The sequence below is a fragment of the Ciconia boyciana genome, chromosome 2, assembly GCF_034638445.1.
Source record: "Ciconia boyciana chromosome 2, ASM3463844v1, whole genome shotgun sequence".
Classification (NCBI taxonomy): domain Eukaryota; kingdom Metazoa; phylum Chordata; class Aves; order Ciconiiformes; family Ciconiidae; genus Ciconia; species Ciconia boyciana.
Genome location: NC_132935.1, coordinates 32580170 through 32605411, shown reverse-complemented (window position 1 = coordinate 32605411; position 25242 = coordinate 32580170). Strand labels below are relative to the sequence as shown.

Genomic DNA, 25242 nt, shown 5'->3' with positions numbered 1-25242 from the left:
TATACTAAATGCCAGCATTAAGAAAAAAGAAAGCAAGAAGTTAGTTTAAGTGACAGACTGAGAAGAAATTGGCTTAGACAGCTGACTTCTGGATACAATCTTTGGTAAATAGCCAGCCTTATACAGTCTTATATAGTAACTACTTGGTTTTGCTTTTTTAAATTGCTTAGCCATGCACACACACACACAACAGAGCAAAAGCTGCAACGACTTTTTCTCTTTTTAGAAAGATTCAAGTGCCATGCTTGTTAGTACACATTCTGCTTAGCTGCCACAGTCTGTCTACTCATTAAGTTTCTCAAGCAACGAGACACACTGCATTTAGTTTTGACAATATCAAGCAGAAAGTGAACACGCAAAAGTCTTATCAATCAACCAATCTTCTTACTGAAAGAATCACTCCTACATTCAGAAGGCTTCCATTTCAGTGTAAGATTTCCATACTCATCAATACAAGTTATCTACTCATCAATATAGATTATCTAGCGAGAGCCGTCACATCAGTCTGTATTCAAGGTCATGTTTATGCTGGGGGCAGGGAGAAAGTCCTAGTCTAAACCCTGTTCTGAAATTCATGGATTTCTGTAACCTGCCAGTGTTGCTATACAGTTACTGTTTGTGTAGTGACAACACACACCTACTCCTAGAAGGTGACTGGATATAGATTAAGGAGCTCCCAAATAACTTCGAGACCATCTGGAATCTCATTTAGTTTCATCTTCTAGAAAAATCCCTGTTTACTCTTGAATATAATTTAGTCTTATATGTTAAATGTTTCCTGTCAAATACCATAATAGTAAGTTAAAAATCTGATGACCACAGTTTTTCATAACTATATTTGGAATGTCAAATTTTGGCTGGGCTTTATGATGTCTTTCAAGAGAATACTTTACAGGCAATTGGAGGGGGGGTGGGGGGGGGAACAACTCTTACATTTGATGCACCTCCAAAACTCTAATTAGTATTTCAGCACAATGGAAGATACATTTACAGAAGGAAAAAGGTTCTGTGTTCATTGCAGAATGAGTTTTAAGAGATTCTTTCAGGAGGCTCATCAGTAGAACACAGTGGTAGAAAAAAACATGTAAAAAGTTCCTTTAAGGTTGGGATCCCTTAAGGCAGATGCACAACTGAAGGTTGGTTTGTAGGTACAGTGTACTGAGAATCGGATACGCGAAGGCCAGATGCTGTCCTGATACATGTCAGTAATATGTGGCCATGTTTCATCCCTTTCCACAACCCCATTTCTACTGTGTTTCATCTTCAGGGATGGTTTGGCTTCCACAAGCTTTTCCAGAGCACACAGAAGCTGATTGTCTTCTGGAGTGTAATTTATATTCCTCGCTCTGTGATGTGGATTACTACGAGTTCTGGTCTTGCTGTGTACCAAGCTTTAGTACAGAACTACGCCGATACTAACTAGTTCTCTTTGTCCAGTGGTGCTCAGCCACTTCCTCTCATGCTGCAAGAAGCGCCTCCCTGCAAGAAGTTAAGGCTAAAGAGGATGAAAGTCACCTTCTTTTCCCCATGTATATTTACAATCTGTAGACTTGCTCACACTGAAAAGCAACAACCTATAGTGTATTGCAGATCTTTTAACAGGTGTCTAGGGAAGTTTAGTTTAATCTCATAGAGATAATTTAATGGAAGAACTATTCATACATTCGTGAAGGATTTACTTGCTGTTGTACAATACACTTAAATATACTCAGTATCCATTTTGTAAATCGTCACCGTAAGATAGTATACAGTTCTATCACAGAATGATCTGGTTTGCAAGAGACTGGATTAGATGAGTGCAGTTGATCTTTTTTTAACATCAAATCACCTGTTCTTCAAGTAGTACAAAGAAGCACGATTAAGCCTTGAAAAGCTTTACAAAGAAGAGAACTTGTATTTCTTTTCACAAATGACAGAATGCCACATCAAAGCACTCACTCAAATAGGCCATCAAGTTGGGCAGTTTGAAGAGAATCCCTTTTTACAATGCTCACAAGCAAACCCCTAGCTTTAAAAAAAAAAATAAAGCCAAAAAAGGCACAATAAGTTGCTCTTCAGCCTTCCATGTATTTTGTATTGCATTAAAAGCTTTCTTATCCTTTACACAATTATTTTTATAGCTACTACATTGCTTCACATTTTGAAAACACACAAGGAGGTATGCCAGAGTCCCTGCCTGGAAAACATGGGCTTAAGAGTGCATAAGCATGAGTTATTTGCTTTTGTTAATAGTTACGTTTCCAGCTGATAAATGATGATCCATGAGTCCATGATCATATCATATTTCCAAAGCAAGTGAAGAAAGTTATTCTACCAGTCTCAGAACAGGGCAAAGATAAGGACTTCTGTTCCATAATATGGATGCAGTGCAAGAGGAGCTAAGTGCAAAGTCATGATTGCTCAGGAAGTTTGCCCAGAGCTACATCTTGGTACTACTGCTGTTTTGCACATAATACTGATGTTGCCTACATAAGGATGGCTAGCTCCTCAAAAGTTAAAGACATTCTTATAAAGGAGAATAAAGGTATTAAGAGAAACCTAAGAAGGAAGAGAGTTCATTTTCAGCATAACAAAAAGCAGGGGAAACAAACACAAAAAGGAAGCAATAATGTACTGACTTCGCACTACCAGTCATCTCTCTTCCTCTCTATTTCAGTACTTTTCAAGTTCACAGCTCCACCAGCTGCCTTACTCCCTTTCGCAACTCCCTCCAAAATCACTTTGCAGTGCAAGAATGAAGACCTGCATGTGATGTTTGCTGCATCGAACATGTGGAAATAGTCCAATACAGAAGAAATCATGCCATTACAGCTGAGAATTCCCTAAGCTAAAACAGTACAAGAAAAGCAACGCTATGATGAAGAAACCACATAAGAGTTTAAGAAGAATATGCACCTGCATATTCAGTATTTGTTCTAATAACTATCAGGCCCATCGGTTCTCATTTCCAGGAAAGAACTTGGGCATCTAAAACTTTCTGAAGTTCAGATTTGTGCAGTCTTAAAAGTAGACACCACTTGAGTAGTCACATAACCCTGGGACCTGAATTCACTGGTTGAATCCCAGATGAACTTGGTCCTCATGAAAGCAAAAAACTCAAAGGTTTTTAATCTTCTGCTTAAGTGCAACTAAGATCTTGAACAGCACTAATTCTTCCCCCTCTTTTTTTTTTTTTTAACCCAGCTCCTCCTGAATTTATAACCATACCTTGAATTTCCATTGCCATGATTCTCTCCGAGAAGCACGCCAACAGTGGGGACACCTCTGGCCCTGTTACGTTCCCTCCCAGTGGCCCACTTTCTGTTAGAGAGTACTCAACACCCACCTAGCCACTAACTTGAGTAATTAGGACACTCTTCTTTTGAGGTACTAAATTCCTGAAGCTAGAAGAGAGCTATAAGTCTGTGCTTGTCCTTGTCAAATGCAATAGTCTCATACTAGCAAGGGAACACAATAGCCTTAAGGAAGAAAGGTGAACCCTGTTGAATAGCACAGCTCTGCATCCAAAAGGTATAGAGATCTCCCAGGCTCCCTTTATCTTACTGAAGCTAAAGGGGAGGTATTTCAGACAGCCTGCTATTCTTATACTTGAGCAAACTGAGCTCACTTCAGAGTCTAAGTTCTGATAGCACCCTGTGCCGCTGCCCATCTCCTCCCCAGGCACTGCCCCTGGGGCTATAGCTCCTAGTTAGTATTCTAGGAACCAGAACCCTACATCTTTATAGAGACCCTATTGCTTTCTTCAGCTGGGGTGACTCAAGAGGTGTGCATAGATGGGATGAGACCTCATGGACAGAAGTTGCTACACAGGAATTTTAACTACTGAAAACTTAACATTGAATATTTGCTTAGACTAGGCAGATAAAAGGCAACACAGACAAGGTAACTAAAATACTCAGTGTCTGGAGCTGCTGAAGTAATCAACTCAAAGATAAGGACTGTTTCATTGGACAAACTATGAACAGAGAATGCATAAACTAGTTTACATTTAGACTCCAGTAATTTGATTAGTCACAATGCTAAACAGCCATTGTAATAGACACAAAAAAGGGAAAATTTCTACTCTGTCAAGGCACAAACACTGTACAGACAAAGAGAAGGAGAAATTCTGCATGCCATTGACCTCGAAACTGTATTTTCGTCTCTTTACAAAAAAACCTTGCAGAATCATTTTAACGGATTCCTTTCTTACAAGGAAGAAAGACTAATTGATTATTATGTGTTCTCAAGATTTCATGTTCTGGGATAGTTACCAGGTGAACATGAAGAAACACCTTCCCTGACATTAAAAGAGCTTCAGTTTTACATTAACTAACACTGGAGAAAAAAAAGAAGTTACCTTTTACAGACAAAACTTATTTAAAGATTTTAATGGAGACAGTCTGACTACATGCTTAGTTTCAGAAACAGTTTTTGCGCCCACCTTACCTAAAGGAATGTGAAAATGCCTGTAGTCTGCACAATGCCAGAGTAAGCATTAAAGAGAGAAAGGCAGTTCTGATAAATCTGAAGAAAAATATGTAACTGTGTAGCTGTACCTCAAAGTGTTTTCTCACTAGACTTCAAAAAGCAAGAAAGAGGTTAATGGCAGCACTTTAAAACAAAGGGCTGATTTTATTACACTGCTTTCCAACGCAGCAATATTCTGTTAGAATGTGTGAATTTTTATTTGTCCAATAATTGAAAAATAAGTTTGATCCACTATTCACAACAAATTACAAGCAGAGATGAATAGTTGTAAATGTTTCAGTAGTAAAAATTATATAATTAAACAAAGAATTGTAAGCTAAGCATATGATTGGATTGCATCCAGGAAGAGTTTTGCATGCAGCTCACAATAGTGCTAAAAATGACCACCAAACTTACCTAATTTGCATGAGCTGTGGCATTTGACACAAAGTCAAAATATGTTGTATGCCAATATTTAAGAATTAAAAAGTGCCAATAGTCTATTAAAAAGGTAATAAAATCAAGCCACTGCTATGAGGTAGAACAGCATACAAGAAATAAAACACACCTGAAAGGAATCCACACACAAGACAAAAAAAAAACCACCACCCACAAAAAACACCAACCAAACCACAAACAGTTGAAGACATTAGTTGTTTAAATGTAGTATTCCACAAGCTGTGAAAGTCAGAGAACAGAAATGACAATGCTATGTGCATCACACAGAGGCAGACACACTGCCACCTGCAATCCTACCAGAAAAATAAGAGTAGCAGTGGAGGCAATAACAAACATTGCTTCTCTTACATATATAAAATACACACCACAGAACTCTTCTGCATCAGTGAGGACATACAAGCAGATTTTGCAGCAAGTCACTCAGCTCTCCCAAAACAGATGCTGAGGGTCCTTGATAGATTAACTTTTAAAAGTGCTAGGTACATTAACAGCATAAATTTATTTCAGTGATCACCTGCTTAAATCAAAAATGCAACTACTTGGGAAAAGCTAAAAGAAACCTACCTGACATCTTCAAACTTCTTGGTTATGACTGAACCAACAGATGAAAAAGCAGCAGAAGCCTTCTGACCAGCCTGAGACAGGGTTTCTGATGTTTTCTTGTATCTGTGTTCAAACAAAATTAAGTCCGTAGTTATTTTAATAGAACACATAAGGAACCTTTTAGTGTATGTAAATTTGTATCAAACCCAAAAGTATACTTCAACTTTGGGGTCAAACAGACAAGCTACTTAAGAGATTATTTTGAGCCTTTGCAATCCCTTCTGGCTACAGCATCTCTGCCACCTCAGACTTCAGATCAGGTTCACCAACATGCACCTACTACCCCACCCCCAGAACAGATGCTATCTGCTATTGTAGGACTTTAAAAAACAAACCAACCAACCAAAACCAAAAAAACCCAAGAAAACACCACCATGCACACACACTGAAAAAGAACAGAGGTCTATTTTTTGTGCCAAGCATCTAAAATCTTGTACTGAATGGTTTTGTCAATAAACTTCACCATAAAAAGTTTGAGGTACGTAGTCTTACATTCTCTGTACTCATTAATTGCAGAAGGCAGTTCACTCTAGGCCTTAAGCTAACAGTTATGTTTGGCAAGAACATTAACTGAAACTTTACACTCTTCCTGCATGAGCTCAGTTTATAACAATTTTTCAGGCTGGAAGAGAAGGGTATTCTGTTGGACTTAGGACACAGATCTCTCAGACAAAAAGCGTGTTAGAATCACCCATATTATGGTCAATCATTCTTATTTTGCAAGAGATGATATGGCTAATGGTGGCCTTCTTTAAAGAAATCCATGGTGATTTATCCAGATAAGTTTTAGTGCAACTTAACTTTGTGTTATCTACACTCATCTTATTTCACAAGAACAGAGGGTTTAGACATAAGAACTACTGAGGTTTTCACCTCAACAGCTGAGACAATCATTGTGAACTGGTACATACGCTGTAGTTGAAGTAACATCTTGCCAGCTTTTGGTAATGTTCTGCCTTAGTTCCTGTAATGAGTTAATTCCCAGCTTTCTCTTGATTTCTGCTAGATGCTTCTCTTTGGCAGCTAGCACTTGTGAGAGTGTCTGGATTTCCTCTTCCACCTGTGGCAGCAGAGTTGATGAGAAGTAAGTTATCAAGTGATATACCCAGCCATTTAGCTATGTATTTATTAAAACATCTACTAGGCATCAGTAATGGGAAGGCTAACACGTTTTTAACATTGCCTCACAGTTGTTTCTAAATACTAAAAGGGAAATCCAACATAGTCTACAACAAGAGCTAGTGAGAAAGTAATCTACCTGCAGCTAGCTCTGTTACTGGAACATGCACAGGGAAGTTGGTAACTAGAAGACTGTATAGTTAGAATCATTACCTTTAGACAACATTAGCCTATGTGAAGCTTGAAGATTAGTCAAACCTAGGACAATCGCCAGGCCTGTATTCTCCTTCCACGTCAGATGGAATAGATTCCAATGTATGACCAGTATCAGGAAGCTCAGAGCATGTCTGATCCATACACAAGTTTTGTCTCCTTGCTTGAACAGAAAGGTTCTTTTGTGGCTTAAGCCAGCAACTGCAGGCTGGATCCAGCCACAGGAGTGCCTTTCCCAGAGCAGGGGTGGACATGGTGGCAGACCGAGCAGTTTAAAAAAAACAAAAACAAAAAAACAAAAAAACCACAACCACAAAAACACAGCACCTGTTCAGCAGCTAGAAAACTGTGTTGTTTGTATACTTCCTTCTTTACACAGATGGTCACTTAAGCCTCTCACAGAAGCAGGACCAGATCATGAGCAGAGATGTCAATACAGTTTTACAATGCCATTCTGTGGTCTATATAGATGTGATAGAGGCACTAAGGCCATATGTACAGAGGCAAAGGCATACATCCAACCCTACTTCCTCATCCAGACTGGACCACCCTACTTTAGAGTATCAGGTTGCACTCTCACTTAAGCTCCTTTGAGGAAATACCAGTATCTTCAATGCACCTTTGATTTGGACACCTGTCCAAAGTCCAGCATGACGTACCCTAGCAGGACCAGACTTCCTTCACCATCTTCAGCTGATTGGTTTGGCATGAAATACTACTCAGGACTACCAAGCCAAGACTGTATTAAATGTGCTTATTTCACAGCTAACCTTTGTTTGCCAACCTTAGGCTTAAGTTAGTGTCTTTTATTAGGGTCCTAAAGTCACACAGAGCTGCAAAAGAAAAAAGACCGGCAACTCAATAAAGCTTGACTTTAACAACTTTTGAAATGCATGTATCAGGCTTGAGTATTTGACTGTCCTTTGAAGAGCACTACTTTAACTCACTCTTAAAAAAATTCCTGGTATATGAACTATGGACAAGAATAGTTACATGGTTAGACATTAGCAAAACAGTGTCTACATGAATATTACTACAAAGCATCCTTCATGAAAACAACAGCTTTAGTTACTCCACGTCAGTTGAGACAATACTTGGTTTTGGCTTCCAACCATGTTCTCTTTGACAGCTTATTTACCCCCTTCTCACTTGATGAAAAAAAGGGTTAGGCATTTATGCATCTTGGTTTAAGATCCGTACACTCAGCTCTTCTAGCTTAACTCCCCATAGCTAGAACTGGCTGTTCTTTTCTCCTTGACACCTTCCCTTTCCCTCCCCGCAATACACAGGAGTGCCATACCCAGCTTTAGACACTCACAGAATAAATATGCAAAGCATTAACTGTATGTTCAAAGACAGCATTATCCCAGATTTTCATTCTCAAAACCAGTTTAAAAGCTATTTGCAAGAGATTTACCTTAGCAAGCTCTTTTCTTAGCTCATCCTGTTCTTCTTCTGAGAGTGTTTCTGCCATACCAATGGTAGCAGCAGCATCCTCCCCAACCTCAGGTATAGAGTCACTTCTCAGCAGCCCTTGAGGTGAATAAACCATTAAAAGTCAGATCATCACGTGCCTGCCAGATAGCAGCTAATGTTAATATACAGCCTTTTTGTACCAGTGCACAAAGAAAACTCATGAGAGGACAAAGTCACAATCCCCAAGTACTACAGAGTACTTGAGAAACCAGAGGCAGTTTACTGGCTGTTTCGTTCTATCAAGTTGTATTAAAGCTCAATATAATTGTAACTGCTGCTGTAATGGAAGACTAGAGAACAATGCATCCCACTACTCTGACGGAAACCAAGATGCAGAACGCTACATCCCAACCAGTGGTTCCTACACAACCTCTGCCCAGGAGTCCATGCACTCTCTGCTCTCTCTCACTCATGCAGCACAGGAACTCTGGAAGCACTGGAGGTGCTCAAGACCAATGCAGAGGCTCCCTCCCTTACTGCTCTCTGGATCAGATTAAAAAATGCCCATTCTTAGCACACTGGGAGCGGCCACGGCAACGAGCAAGCTCAGCAACACAGGAGAAAAGGGTTGGACTGCAAATATGAACTCTTCCCCTGTACCCTGCTCAACCTCTCTGTCCCTAGTAACTGGGACCACTGTGGCTAGAATGTCACAGATATCGTGGAACTAGAAGCAAGCTGCTGTTTTGCGCCTGGACACTAAGACAGATGAGAAACCCAGAGAAGGAGCTTGGGAACAAAAGGCCGTCACTTCAGACAAAGCAGTGGAGTGCTGAGAAGGGACTGATGAGGATGCGCATCCACTCACACTGCTGCCTCTTCCCCTTCCAAATCCAGAAACCAAATCTCTGCCAAACTCCTCTGTATGAATCCCAAACATCCCTGTGGTCTTCCTCAGCTTTTGCCTTCAGAGCTTCAGGGAAAGGAAGGAGAACGATATTATTTGTATTACTATGATGCGCTCACTTTAAAGCTTCATTTATTCTTAGTGACTGCAGTAAGATCACTTTAAACACCTTTCAATGCAACAAACAGATTTTCCAGCAAAAGACTTCCCATTCTGAATCTTTGTAGCTAACACTTAAACATACAGTTTGCCAGAATTAAGGAATCCTGTTCTAATTTGCAAAGAGACCAGTTTGCAGAGAGACTGCATCCTGGAATGACTGAGCATTCCCAGAACTAATTCTCTACTCCAGAGGTAAAATAGCTTTATAGATCATAAAAAATAAATGAAATAAAAATCTTAAAATAGAAGGAAAAAAAAGGGAGGATTGTTTGTTTGTAAGGGGAGACAGTGAGTATGTGTGTATATATATGTATATAAATATATAATTCAGACAAGTTGAGGACATATTAAGTAATGTTCCCTTACTAGTCACTACAGTAATTAACCAGATAGAATTCCATCCTCATTTCAGCAGCTTCTGATGACACTCCATACCACCATTTGGTCTGGGAATCCAAAAACTCATTAATGTGCAATGAGACCACCACTATGATTTCATTATGAGGCTTGATATCAATAGCTACATCACAATCAACTGAAAAGTCAGGGAAAAACAGATTCTGCAAGTCTGTAATTAGTTGTAGGTATTCTATGAACCATGCTCCTAGCAGCTGTCAAGCCTAAGAAAAGAAGAGGCCTTGTTCTTGATCAGGTTACTGAACTCCAGTAAAGCTCAATTCCACAAATTCTTTCCGAAACAGTATGTTTTCTGCTTGTATTTGTGTCCAGAACACTTGTCCTCTAGAAGCACACTGCTACATGGGCAGAACATTTGTAAACGGTAAGTTACCACAGAGTACACTGAGAAGGAAGCATACAGAAAGCAACTGAAACCCCATTCTGCATTTATGAAATCTATACCACGTTCTACAGGAGATTTACATCTGTCTTCTACACAAACATAATGTAGTTCCTACAGGTTCACCAATACACTATTTTCTGACAGAAAAAAAAGTTCGAGTCTAATGCCCAAATCAAAGCACAACACTACAGCACCCAAAAAAAAAAAAAAGGATGACAGCTCATGTCTCACAATCAGATAATTTTTGTTTTATACATCAACATATTTCCTTTTCTTAATCTCAAACGGTTAAGAATGCCATACCTTTTTGTCAAATTGCTGTTTATCCTACTAATTACATATGCCTATACTGAAAGAAAACTAACGATTTAAACTGCATTTTCCCCTGACACTCTACGACCCCCAATACATTGGCCTCCAACTCCTGACCTTGTTGTCCATCTGCAGGCCCTTCAGGGACTATAGAGCTTTGCTGTTGTAAAAGCCTTTTCAGAAAGTTTGCAAGTACGAAAGACCACACTGACTCCAAGAGCATTAGCACATCCAGCTGAAAGCCTGTTCAATCTGGTTATGAAGAGTCATCTGGATTATCTCACCAAAAATAGAGCAAGTGAATCCAGCAGTAGGAAAACAAGCTGGATCGTCTCCTGCAGCAATAGCTTCTGTTCTTGGAATGTACCTTCTCTTTGGAAAACTACTGTTTTAAGGGAGTTTGTGCTGCTTGTTGCCTACACTGAACTTAAGACACAATACTAAGAAGCAAGGGAATCATCTCTCCTCTTCTTCCCATGTCTAGATCTTTTAGGAAGACAGGAAATCACTGGTACTCAGAGTCCTTCATACCTCACCCTGTACATCTAACCATGCCTTCCTCTGCTCTCCTTGCCTTCTGCCCCCCTCCCATTTATTACTTTTTCTTTAGCGCCATTTGAAGTATACAAACACCCTCCCAGCAGTCTTTATTCTGGCACCTCCCCTCTCATCCCCTGTTACTGTTCACCTCTGCTCGCTTTGCTCCCACTCCTCAATTCACTTCAATACTTGCAGGACACAGGGTTCATCTGTGCTATGGGAAGGCCGTGCAAGGCAGCCTGACCAAGCAGCAGTTGTCTACATAGATAACAACCCACAGACCTCCACAATGGCATGGCTACAACCCAAATATACCCCATAAACTAGGGCTGACAGACAGTATGATCCTGGCTTTGAGCAAGCTTCGTAAGGAAGGGTGCACAGCCCACCTGAGATATTTTTGTGGGGTGCAGGGCAAGAAACCAGGGAAATAGCAGTCAGCCAACAGATGGAAGTACTTCAGCTCAATCTGCTATTGAGAGGGCATTTCTCACTTGTGGTCTTCCCTGTTCACCAGCAGAACTGTTGTTATTGGCTTCCAACTTGTTAACTTTCATTAGTTCTCTTGCATTTTTAGAGTTGCAAAAGATTTAAAATTCAGTCGTTTGGTACTCTGATTGCTACAACCAAGCTTAGCTGAGCATTTCACATCTCAAACTCTTCAACAGAGTAAAAAATTTGTTGGGGAAAAAAAATGGAAAGACTTATCTAATATTGGGAAAACTTACCTAGTTTTTAGGCGTCTGTATTTTTAAGATTAACATACTACCCCAGCAGTTTATTACACCTACTTAAACGAACCAAATAAAGACATGAACAAGTTAGTTGATTAGGACTCCACAGATCACGTTGAGGGAAACGGCACTTAAGTCCCTATTATTCTGCCAGGGTAGGTAAAGCATTAGAGTCATTCAGTTTACACCCAGGTTTTCTGGTTTGGGGTTTGCTTTGGTCAGTTTCAACCCAAGTTCCTTCTCCATTTTGACCAGAAGTTCCTATCTCTTTCTGGCCTGAATTCAGAGATTAGCAGTAAACATTAGCAGTTTAAGGAAGTACTGGTCATTTCAGATGAGCAGCCTTTGGGGTGGGGGAGGGTTAGCTTTCACAAAGCTTTATCTTTAGACAGACATATTCTGTGTCAGACACTCAAAATGAGCATTTTGGCTGTCACTATACAGTTGGCAAAGCTAAAGAAAAAAGGCGCTGCTTAGAGTTCAGGAGAACAAGCTGTTATAAGATTGTATCCTGAGCTGCATCAAAAGAAGCGTGGCCAGCAGGTCGAGGGAGGTGATTCTGCCCCTCTACTCTGCTCTGGTGAGACCCCACCTGGAGTGCTGCATCCAGCTCTGGAGCCCTCAGTACAGGAAAGACATGGACCTGTTGGAGCGGGTCCAGAGGAGGGCCACGAAAATGATCAGAGGGATGGAACACCTCTCCTGTGAGGGAACGCTGACAGTTGGGGTTGTTCAGCCTGCAGATGATTAGGCTCTGGGAAGACCTTATTGCGGCCTTTCAATACTTAAAGGAGGCTTATAAGAAAGATGGGGACAGAATTTTTAACAGGGTCTGTTGTGATAGGACAAGGGGTAATGGTTTTAAACCAAAAGAGGGTAGATTTAGACTAGATACAAGGAAGACATTTTTTATGCTGAGGGTGGTGAAACACTGGAACAGGTTGCCCAGAGAGGTGGTAGATGCCCCAATCCCTGGAAACATTCAAGGTGAGGTTGGATGGGGCTCTGAGCAACCTGATCTAGTTGACGATGTCCCTGCTAATTGCAGGGGGGTTGGACTAGATGACCTTTAATGGTCCCTTCCAACCCACACTATTCTATGATTCTATAAGATTACTCCAACATTTGAGTAAGGTACAATGCTACAGAGGATATTTATTTTGCAATATAGAAGAAAGATCAAATTTAAGCGCTTCCCATTTATCTCAGTGAAAAAGCCGAAAAATCGGATACAAAGGACTGCTCCCCCCCCTTTAGAAGAGGTGGGAGATGCAGTAATTGCAGAAGTGAAAGCTGACCACTGTTCCCGAGAGGCCGCCAGCTCATCAAGTTCATGGAGGGGTTTGTTTTAGTTCACACAGAGGTTCCCCAAGGGATGCACTTTTCTTTAAGACTTTTAAAGAACAAGCCCACCAGAAAAAAAAGTCAACACCTTTGTAACTTTGCTTTGTCACACCTGACATAGGGCTAAGCTTTCCATATTTTTAATTACTCTGGAAGATCACGTCCGACAGCACGGAATGGAAAGGAAAGGTGGTAAAACCAGACTAGGATGCGTTGGGAGGCATGGCTGTAGGTGTTCTGTACAACAGGTTACCAGCTAGAAACTAGTAGGGTTAAGCACTAGACGGATGCCGCTGCAGCACAGCGCACAACAGCCACTTCCTCAGGGGAGCACAAGTACAGTCAGTACCTGCAGGCATAAGATTTACAGCATTTTAAATGCTAGGTGGAACAGAGTAAAGGTTTTAGAGGGCATTTTCATTAATCAGTGATATTTTCAGTACTAAGGCAAGAACAGACATTAGACCATCCAGAGCTCTGAAGTCATACTAAATATGCAATTCCCACCTCTCCCCATAAAAAGCTAATAGTCAAACTAGGTCAATTACTCCAGTCTTGCAGAAGTTGCCCTTTTGTTGCTAATTTTCTTGCTCACTTCGTTTTCCCTCAAACTGCCTTTCTACTGAATTAAGAAATAACAAATAAGGTAAAGCTGGTAAAATGCATAGCACATACCTACATGACACACGGAAGCTAATAAACTACCACAGTTAACAGCAGGTCAACTTTTACCTTCAGTTACACCTGCATTTCAGCCAAATTTTATATATTCTTAATTTGAGAAGTTCCTTTTTACAGATACTAATCACTGAGCTTTCCATGTAGACATTTTGAAAAGAAAGAGAAGGAAGTTACCAGACTTCGCCAGTGTAGGTGATCCAGGTGGAGAAAGGTTTATGCTAGGTGACAGGTAAAGATAGTTTTTGTTCACTCCAGCATTGAAATCGAAGGGTGACTTGTAATCCTCATACAGATCCATGCCAGAAAATTCAGAGTGCGCAGCCATCCTCTTCTTCCACCGAAGCATTCATCTTCGCTTTCTGGGGCAACCCGGATAGCAGGATTCGGAAACCCTCTGTTTCTTCACATGACACTCACTATACCTCCTCATAAAATTCAGCTGTCTTATGCCTCTATTAGATTTGATAGAGCTGTCTAGCAAGTGATTTCTTAGCCATCTTGTAGCTGCTGCTGTTTACATGGCACAAAGTTAAGTTCCTGTAATTTTATAACTGGGGCTGGACTTAAACAGACCGTTCCTTTAACAAACATTCACAGTGCACCGTTTGTGGCTTCTGGAAGAGCCTTGGTTCTCTGCAGAACTGCATCAAGAATTTTCTATCATTTAAATAAAAAAGGTCAGCTGACTGCAGCTACACCAGCATATCCTTAATCTTCTAGGACACAAAAGGATTACTAGCCGTAATCTATCCTATATACCATCTGTGTAGGACTTCTTCCTCTGATTAATGGAAAATTCTGCGTGCGTAACTGTTTCTCCAGCTGCTTCCACCGCTGTAATAACCAGCAGCCAGAACCCAGTCTCTGCTGCCCAGGTATCACACTGTAGTGAGAGCTCCCAATAGCAGAAAGCAGCACTGATCTCTGAAGGCTATGCTATAAACACCACCTAGGTTTTCTAATGAACATGCTGATGTGCATTATGATTTTTGCCCATGAGGCTAAAAATATGCGGGTATGAGGGGTTTTGGGGTTTGTTTTGTTTTTTTATTGTTTTGTTTTGTTTGTGGGGGGTGGAGTGGTGGTGGTTTGGTTTGTTGTTTTGTTTTAAAAAGATTATTGAAGTGCACTGCCCTATGCCCTTGGTGCTTCAGCCAGCGTCATTTAGAGCAGCCAGTTATGCCAGGAACTGGTAACACTGGAATGCATCGTCCTGATGAAATGTATTTACGTTTTGACACATATACTGTAAAGAAAGATCAACTTACGTAAGCCATCTAACTTAATGCTAAGGGTATAAGATTTAGCCCTTGGAAGCAGAAGTGCTTCTTACCTAAAAGAAGCACTCGGCACAGTTTTGCAGTGCTTCACTACCTTTTTTATTTTTCTTCCAAGGTCAGCTTCTTTCACTAAAAAAACAAGCTTACTAGCAGCGTAGATCACCTTTACAGCTGAGCAACCATTTCCTCCCAACCCCACACCTTCACCTGGGCTCTTCACTGCAGCCTGCAGAGGAGCATAATCAAATGGAAGTTAATCTTTTCCTCCACCATAAGAGCGATGTTTTAAGACAGAGCTGATCAGAGACATTACGCCACCCTCCGCTCAAAGCTGTAGAAGTGAAGGAGCCTTGCAGCACACCCAAGTCAAGCCTGGGCAATGTATTCCCTCAGGATACGAGAAGAAAGCGTACCACTTCTGAAGTTTTAACTTCCCATTTCACTGCAGTCAGCAGGCACAGGAACAGACCTTCCAGCTAATTGAAGAGCAGTTCCTTTAGGCTGCAGACCTACATTGGCTTCTGGTGCAGACTACCTGCAGGCTCGTAACAGTGAGAGTGCCAGAGCCTGAAACACAGGTCTCTGCTATTTTCTGAACCCACTGGAAAGAAGAACATATAATGCCCCTCTGCATTTCTGACACGTGGCTCTGACATCTGCCAGAAATACTGCAAAGTTCACCTGACAAAGGTCAAAGCTTTGTTCACAGATTCTAGTTAAAGCATCCAAGAGAACTGTAACACGGCTACAGTAATAATATACTCTCTATTAACCAAGCACACTAATATGAATAGCTACTGATTCTGCTTTGCGGCCTTCCTTTGTGTAACTCAGCAGACAGGGACTGCCTTCTGTAGAAAAGGCTCAGGCAGAGTTGTACTAACTGGATCAGGCAAACTGAGAAGTTATCAGGTGTGGCACACTGGAAGAGCTGGGCGTTTTCTACCATCACTCTCCCAACACAGAAAGAGAGAGCGAAGGTGAGGCTACCCCCTAGGACTTTTTCCCAGCCCCAGAGAATCATTCAATGTAACACCAGTCAATGCCAGCATGCTACGACAACTGAAAGTAGCTATTAAAGGAAAAGGAACCCCTTATGAAGATCTGCTCATCCCTGCTAACAATCAGGAATACTATTTCCTGGCCACAGGCATTTACTGGTGTCAACACTTACTTTCTTGTCATTTACAGGCAACTCCCTGCATTCAGTTTTACCCCATACTATCCATTCAAAAAAAATCCGTGACTCTTCCTGCATCTTTATTGTGCAAAAGTTGGTTTCATGTCCCTAGAGACATCTGGATTGCCAGTCTAAGCCCACTGACCTGGCCTGTCACCATTACAGACAGAAGCATATATGGGCCAAACTCTCCAACACATCTTCAGTGTAGTCAGAGACAAGTACAGGACATTTCCCACCACTAGAATGTACCTTTGGCTTACAGGGCAGGTTTGCCGAGTTACAAATCTGAGCCTCGACATGAGAGGCTGCATTCTGCTTTTGCCCTGGCTCATGCATAGCCTGAGCACAAGCCCAGAAGTCACCCGAGACAATTCTCTAGTTTTTAGAAATATTACTGTCCTAAGATCATTGCCAAGAGAGGGCCCGTGCAAGCACTCCTTACTTCAAACCACCCTCTTTGCTCAGATTAATCTAGCTTACAGTGGCCATACAGCTGGGTTGCTACAGCACCTCCCAAACAAGCTGCCTAAACACATCGGCCTCCTGCTCTCTTACCTGCAGGAGTTTACAGGACCATCACTCCTCACTCATTCTCAGCTACAAATCCCACCTGGTGATGAAGGAAGCTGTCTCACTGAACAAGCTTTCTCCTCATCACCTAGGGAAGTTTGATGGTCTTCACCCTGAAGTACAAGCCAATCCAGCTGTAAGGAGAAAGGACTGCAGTCCACCCTTCCAAACCTGCTGTTGGACAACTTCTAGGCTACCTGTCATCCCTAACTCATCTATTTCAGGGAAGACAAGTACTCCCCTAAAGGCAGCCTGAAGAAGATAGGCCCTGCTAGCTGTTACTGTGGTGCATCTGGAGGACTAATTAATTTCTTTCCAAGGGACTTTCCAAATTAAAGTGATGGCCCCAAGGAGACAAAGCAGGATGGGGATGAAAGACAGCAGCCACGTGGAACCAAAAAGAAAGGTTTTGCTCTGCAGTGTGAAGCTTTTTGAAGAGTTTAGCAGCTCTCAACAGTCTGAACATAGCTAGGCAATGGCAGGAATCAAGATTTCTCTACACTATGAAAACAGTCTCATTATGAGGACTTTATAAAGGGCCCTCCCATGACCAAAATATCCCGCTACATGGCCTTCCTCCTCCTCACTCTTCACGATAACTCAGAGCACATGCAGCTGGCTTGAGGTGGAACTGAGGCTGTAGAGCCATACAGTGCTGGATGTACCCCACCTTCCCAGTGCAAGACATACATTTTAGAGCTGAAGCCTAAGTTTAGACTTCTGTTATGTGGCTTAGAATAGTTATTGTGCACACTTGAGTATCTTTGTTCTTTGCCCTGTAAAGCAAATTCAGTTGTTACAGGTGTTACCTTGGTTGTTACTGCAGGTATCAGCTGCAAGGCAGTACCTGAAGAGATCTTGAAGCCTAAGGATGCACCTGCTCCAGAGACAAGTAGCAGTGGGGTTTTGCTCACTATGCAAGAGCTTAAAACTGAAGATTTTGCTGTTCCAGAACAAGTACTCATCTGCCCTTAACAACTCAGGATAACTAAGAGGTTGGTACTAAGTCATCTATGCCATTTTAGAAGCTGGTGTTTGAGACTGGTACAAAGGCACATAATTTCTGTCAAGGATACAATTACCGACAAGTTCAACTGAATGTCGTGAAGTGGCTCAGGAAGGCTCAGCAAGTCTCAGCAAAGCGTTACCATCACAACTCCTACCATTAATCGTGTTGTAATCTCCTCTGTTAAGGTTAGAGAGAGTACTTAAAGCTTTCCCAGGTAACTATTTAGCATCAACAGTCAGCACAGATTGTGCATATGATGAATCATAAGGGAGGGAACTTCCTGCATAGCTAGAAAAGCTGTTAAGTTTGAGTAAACACTGTTAACCAGATATTTGCCTGCCTAGTTTCAGACATCATTCCTTCTTCACATACCACCTGCTGCCCAGGTCTGCAGCTTCCACCTTAGCCCAAGGCTCTAGCAGCAATTTAAGTCAGGCAATATAGTATTAAAGCACTTTTACCTTGTTGGTAGCTTAAGCAAGGATAAGATTTTATGGTAGCCTTGCAGAGAAGCTGCTTTTCCCACATTCAGGTGTAGCAGAACAATAGTTTGTTTATACATGAAAAAGTTATACCCCTCTTTCCCTAAAGAAACCAAAGCCAGCTCAAGTACAACTGAATACCATCGCTGGGCTTTGAAGTAACTAATGTATTCAGTAGTGTTTCATACAAAAAGTGAAATTCAAAATGGATAGGCTACCACTAATGCTTCAGGACTGGAGGAATGCAGAGGCTACCCTAGGACGAGATCCAAACAATACTTTAAATAAAGCTACCTAAATAACCAATCCACAAGATCTGTGCCTAATCAAATTAGAGTTCTGCTGCTACATAGGCACCTTCACCACCTTGGACATCCTGCATTTGTGTCCTCTTTAAGCACAGCAATGCCAAACTTGTGCACCTCAGCCCATAGTTTTGGCAAGCCTACCATGACTCCAGCACTTAATTCAGCAAGCAAAAGAGGATGGGGGAAGATGAGGGGAAGAGTTTATTGCCAAAGAGGGGGAAGAGGTGCTTGCTGTTTTGGGGGCACAGCAAAAAAATTCTTAGCAATTCCAGGTTGATCATTAAGATTCAGCTGCCTGCTCAGCCTATACCTGGTTTGAATTTGCATCTTCTGCAGTCTGCTAACAGGCAAGACTGACTGGAGGCCTTCCAGTATCTGTGGCTGGGGTAAACACTTCCAGCCAGGTCTTCCCCCACCCCCATCTTTCCCAGGTAGATCCCAATCAGGCAGCAACAGTCAGGCTCCTCTCCCCACTCTGAGTTTTATAGGGCATAAGCCATTTTAAGAGCTATAAAGCTACTTAAGCATCCTAAGCCAATCTAGGTTCTGTACCATCAATTTGATCTTCAAAGTCTTATCAGTTTACAGATGAGTAAAGCCTTTCAGCACCTGATCCAAGGCCTTAAACCTGCATTAAGAAAGATGCCATGAAGCAACAGGACAGAAGCCCAAACACTAAGCAAGCCTTAAATTAGTATATTCGTGCTCCTATTTCCATGTTGTGCTCTCTCCCCTCCCTTTAACAGCAGATACCTCTTTCAGCCCTCGAGATTTGTGCATGACGTGAATGGAGCTGCACAGCTATAGCAGTTGCTGAACAGTATGAGCACAGGCTTCTGCAGCCCTGTTAGCAATGGTCAGCAGACTGTGGCTTAAGGATTTCGGCGTTTGCTGTCTTCTAGCAGAGTCCAACTCAACACCACCATATTATCTCATTACTTCAGCCTCCCCCCCACATGCTTTCTCTGGACTAGCTCTCCCTGATGCAATGGCATTGTCCAGTATGGTTGTTTGTATAGAAATACCTTCTCCAGCATCCTCTTAAGACTAAATGCTGCCTTCACTTACTCATATTTAAAAAAAAAGGCAAACAAACAAGAAAAACCAACCCCCCAAAAAACCCAAACAAACAATACCCTCTTAGAATGATCAGTATTCTCCCAAGATTTATCACCCTGCAACATAAACACTTCTGAGCATTACAGTTAAGGATTACGGGGTTGCTAGTATTGCTCTTTTCTTAAACCAAAGTCTCAGCCCACAGCATTTCAGACAGGTGACACACATCTTAGCAAAGGCAGCAGTTCTCTCCTCCTCCCAATCCAATTATAAACTGAGACTAATTTCCTGAGATCTTGTGAGGGAGTAGATCCCCACTCCAGCATATTTTGCTGCTAGACAAGCTGATATGACAGTAAGACTCTTAACTCGTTTGTATCAGACAGAAGTCTCTGTATGTGCACAGGTTCTCCATCACCTTTTGAAGACATCTACTCCAGTACTTACAAGATTTTTGTTTGCCGTGAGTCACGGATTTCTGCCTAAGTTTTGTGTCTCAAACAGTGGTCAAAGCAGCCACATTTGTCAGCTCTAGCAATAACAGGTGAAAAGCATTTCCAACCTATGGGAAGAGACCAGTCCAAAGGATGCAGTAGCCAGCACCCCAGAACCAGTGATCAGGTAGGGCATTGCATCGACTTTGGAGAAGTCAGACCAAACTCTGCAAACACAGAGGAACATTTCCAAGTGAGATTAAGAGTCGAAACACTGTCAGCTAGATTTTAGAGGAATGTATTTATTTATTTTACTTCAACTGCTTATCCCAGTTATGCTGCCGTTCTCTAGAGACTCCGATCCCTGGTAAGAGACTGAACCTGTCAGAAATGCTGGAGAAATAGTACTGACCTACAGCCAGATGACAGTTGGAAAACATTAGGAAGAAAAGGCTGTAGTGCAGAACAGTACAGTTTTAAACAAAGTTTTAGTATGTAACCTTGCACTCTAATTAAAAGCTTTACTTGAGTGAGTTTGATTGGAGCAACTCTCAGCCTCCCTCAGAAGACAAGTCTGCTCTTTTGCACTCTTAAAGCAAACCTCCCTCTTTCAACACTGCACCCCGAAGCTTCTATTTCTGAAAAGCAGCTCGAGAAAAGCTCACCATTCCCACTCCACAATATCCAGTCCCACCATGAAAATGTTACTGAAGTTTTAGGAACAAAGCAGATTTGATTACATATTAGGCTGAATCACGTACTGTGTTCTCTGAAAGGATAATCACCAAAAAAGGCAGTATCTGTAGTCTTAGTCTGTGGTCAGCAAACACTCTTCAGTGCTTGAGGTACACACTAGCTGTCACCAAGTAATTACCAAGTTCATGCCTGGATTTGGTGTAGCAAGGAATTTGCACCATTTACTATCAAGGACAGAAGTACAGAGTTCAGAAGCACCTAAGCAACCAAGCAGCATACAATTTGATGCAAGCAACAGGGCTTAGGGTAAGTACTTCACAAAATCCATCCTTGGATATTCAAAAGCCATCTGGACATAGTCCTGGGCAACTGGCTTTAGGTGGCCCTCCTTGAGCAGGGAGGCTGGACCAGATGACCTCCAGAGGTCCCTTCCAACCTCAACCATTCTGTGATTAAGACGGTGGCTGTACAAGGTCTGTGACCCTGGAGAGACTGTCCAGGAACACAAGGAGCCCTGGTGCCGGGCTGTGGCCAGCCCCTTACCTTGTGAATTAAATTTGCAAATACCTACCTGCTGTCAGGATAAAGTTCAACTTTCTCCTATACTTTCTAAACTGAGGTATGGACAGAGACTTCACAGAAGACTTGGCATTTCCTCACATCTCCTTGGTGTACGGGAGTACTATGACAGCTTACAAGCAAGGCAAGAGCATTTATAGCAGTAGAGACAATTTTAATTTCCGTTAGGAGTCTGCAAGAAGGCAGCAGCTGATGAGTCCAGTTGGGCCAGATTCTGGGGAAACAAAGTCCTGTATTTGCATAAAAGGGACTGGCTTACATTTTGCTCACAAGATGAATGAGCAAGCAACTTCTTGGGCCTGACACATGACTCTAGACCTTTAACACAGAAGCAGCTCTTGGCATATATGTTTTAGAAAGCCATCCACTTATCCCTGCCCTCCTTTCCCCAGGAAGCAGGAATAATTCACTGTTGTATATGAAGAAAAGCTTGAAGTAGACAAATTAGCTATCAGTGTCACTATGCTAAAGCTACCTTATGCTCTGTTTATAACAGGAGCCTCTCCTCCTCTTACCCTTTAGTCTGTTGATTAAACAGAGCCCAGGGAAACTAGGCTGAAGTCTCTGAATTCCCTTCTCAGACTTCCCAATTTATTCTTCACCCACCCCAGTGCAGCTTCCTTTATTCCTCCAGCAACTTTCCCTAGTGCTTGCTCTCAGGTTCTCCTAGCAAAGCTCCTCAGTCCACACAAAAGCTGGCACAAAGGCTTCCAAAGATGTGTTGGTTCAGCTAGAGATGTTAGCTTGCCCTTCAAAAGCACTGGGAGAGTCACTTCTGTGCTTGGGACATAGTAATTTTTAGCATTATCGTACAAGTCGCCCAGAAATAGTCAGAGCACAGTAATCTGCAGGTGGGCTCCCGCAAAGGATGCATGCGTAACACCAACTGGAGTGAAATTTTTTAGAAGCACTGCTAAGTTTACCATCAGAATACAATAAAGTATGGAGAGCTCCATCTTGTCAAAACAGCGTTCTCCTGTTGACATAATTCCACCCCAAACATCCCCAACACTAACGAAGGAATCAGCTAGCTGGCTGCGCTCTCCTAAGATCCCACTCAATTTTCTAAATGCAGGCAGCGTTCAGGTACATTCAACCCGGCAACCTCACTACAGATTTACCGGGACTTAACAGAAGCATCATTTTGACTTCTGTTGTTACACATACACACACTGCTTGGTGGCAGCCTTCATATGGAAGCCTGGCAGGCAACCTTTTGCCAGGTTGTTTGGATACCTTACTCTTTTTTTTCTGCCTAATCCCCTCATTGGGCTACCCTGCCTTCCTCTAGGCTCACAGCACCAGCTGGCTTAAAACAGATCCAAACAATATATCAGAAGTCAACTGAAGGTACTTGATACTAGCCTGGAGCCACTTCAGTAAGCTACAAAAATGAACAAGAGCCCAGGTTTCTAACTTACCCTTTTCGTCCTCAGACCCAACTTTAAGCTTATTCCAACTTGGAAGATAATTACGCCCCCCCAATAAATGCATACTAAAATGTGGAAATTAATTTGAAAACTTACAGCTGAATCTAGCCCTTATTGTACACACTCCTGCCAAAAAGAGGTGGCTACGCACAAGTTTCTGGGACACCAGTTACTTTTAAGTGGTCCCTCCTGAGAAGCACAAATCTTTCTAATTTCTCCAGTCTCACAGCTCCTCGCAGTCACATCATCTTCTTGGAAACTGCAAAGCTGTAGAAAATGTACGTTTTTTGCCAGAACTTCCACACACAAGTTACTGGTTGCATGGTTAAGCTGCACTCCTGCTGTAGTCTGGCACTCCTTATTCAGTTATCCACAACAAAGATAAGCTTTTTGCTTAATAATTCAACACAATGATGATAACCACCAGGTTGATACTCTCATCCCTTCTCAGGCCTTGACTAACCAAGTTTAAGATTTAGACTGGTGCTGTCAAACAAGTGTAATTGCGTAACACTTGAAGTATGATTTCTCCAACACAAGCAACTGCAAGTAGCAAGCTGTGTAGAAATCCTATTAACATTTTTGCTCTTGCCTTATCTGAGAAGATAGTGTGAAGTGTCCATGAAACTGTAAAACCCTGCCTAGCCAGCAATAGAAGTGCACTGGTACAATAAATATGCAATCATATACGCTCCAGAAATCTCTCGGGTCATAAGAACATGCTCCTGATCCCCCTTCTCCAACCAGTCAAATCACACCTTTAGTCTACTAATGCTTTTTGCCACAAACCCTTCAGACAACCAGCCTTTTCATGAGGTACTTAAAAGCTGACAATAGACATTAAGCCAGTCACATAGCTTATCCAAGCAGATGAGCCCGTATTATTCATCTACATTTCTCACCCACTGCAGAATTTTTGTGAGCCCACCTAAACTGAATAAAGTAAGACCTAACATAGGAGTGTTAATGGCACACCAACAGATTGCTGGTATAAAGTACTCTTGCACACAGATGCAGCAGTTCACTTTTACTGAGTCTCTCTCATTTGAAAACACAGAATAAGTTGTGTTGTTTTCTCTGCAGCATCAAGCAAGATACAGTACCTATTCCTTTACGTCCAGCATTTTACAAGTCACCCATCCAACCATGTGTCCTATTCCAGATGGAGTTTGGCTGCTACTTGCCCACACTGCTACACAGCATACCCAGCTGCGCAGCACCAACTCCAGCAGTGCTTCCAAACTGATCTGGAGCAATGGCTGTCACTAGCAAAGGGACCTTGGACCGCAATCTGCCAGGGCTGCAAATTGGCCCAACTCAAGATGTGGGGCTTGAATATTTCTGAACCACTCTTAATCTCATTTAAGAGATAAGAGGGAGAATCCTGCAACTGTGCATGCAATGAACCAGGAGCAATTCACTAACAAAGCAACTGCACTGACTGGCTTATTTTTTTCTAATATAATGCAGATAATGCATCTAACTTTAAAGTATTATGACCACTGAAGTTCCCATTATATTAATAAGTACTCTGAGATTTTATCGGATTGATATGTCCTTGAATGACTTTTAATGCTGCTTGAACTGAGTAAATCCTGTTAAGAGACATTTGCTCCTACTCCAAGTCAGGCTAGGACAGTAAATTAAATGAAACTGTTAGCCTACAGAGATATTGCTGTCACACAAATCAACAGTCAGTAATAAAACACTAATCACTCCAAAAGCGGAGGAAGGCAAAGAAAAGGGTCAAGAAAGTGTTTCCAGAGATTATTCCCCACAAAGAGATAAAGCTTTCAAGGATTTCCAGGTACTAGAAGAACTTGAGCATAGCCTCTTCCATCAGATCGGACTTTGGACAAGAGACATCACTTTTCACCTCTGGGTGACATTACAGGCAATCTATATTTGTTTTTTTACAACCTACACAGGTTCAGATCAGAAAAGTACTAATCTCTCAGGATTTCCAAGCAGTATTCATATATGTATGCATGATCTAGTTGTGTCCCAGTCCATTCCACACAAAGGTAAGTTTTCCTAAACATCAGCATGCTTGGATAAGCTGATTTCCAGGCTCCTCACCTATATTTCACAGCAAAGTAAGTAGAGCAAGTTAAACTATTTATTTTACTGAAGTATAGGACAGCGGACAAAACTGGAAAGACATGTCTAGATGAACAGTCAGGCAGACATTTTTCCTGATTTTGGTACAGCTGACGTGATGGAAACTACAGGGGGAGGGAAGAAGTGCAGTGGGTTTGAAGGATCAAAGTTTGAAAGATGTGTCTTGAAGGAAATTGAGCTTCAGCTCTAAAAGTGGAGGGGGGGGCAGAAAGAAGGGAAGGGGATTTTGTTGGGGATTTTTGTTTGTTTTTATGTGGGTTTGGTTGTTTTGTTTGGTTTTGGGTTTGTTGTTGTTGTTTTGGGGGTTTTTTTGTTTGGTGGTTTTTTTTGTTTGTTTGGTTTTTTTTTTT

At 41.8% G+C, this 25242-nt stretch overlaps 1 protein-coding gene across 3 annotated transcripts in view; it reads right to left on the bottom strand.

The window, feature by feature from the left end:
• TPD52 (tumor protein D52) overlaps positions 1 to 25242 on the bottom strand; it is a 132461-nt gene that overhangs the window by 93811 nt on the left and 13408 nt on the right. For all 3 annotated transcript variants that reach the window (XM_072852300.1, XM_072852301.1, XM_072852299.1), the window contains exons 2-4: positions 8261 to 8376; positions 6423 to 6571; positions 5473 to 5574 (exon numbers count right to left, since the gene is read on the bottom strand). In XM_072852300.1, the coding sequence (XP_072708401.1) occupies positions 5473 to 5574; positions 6423 to 6571; positions 8261 to 8317 (308 nt within the window). In that variant the 5' untranslated portion in view covers positions 8318 to 8376. The remainder of the gene's footprint in view (positions 1 to 5472; positions 5575 to 6422; positions 6572 to 8260; positions 8377 to 25242) is intronic.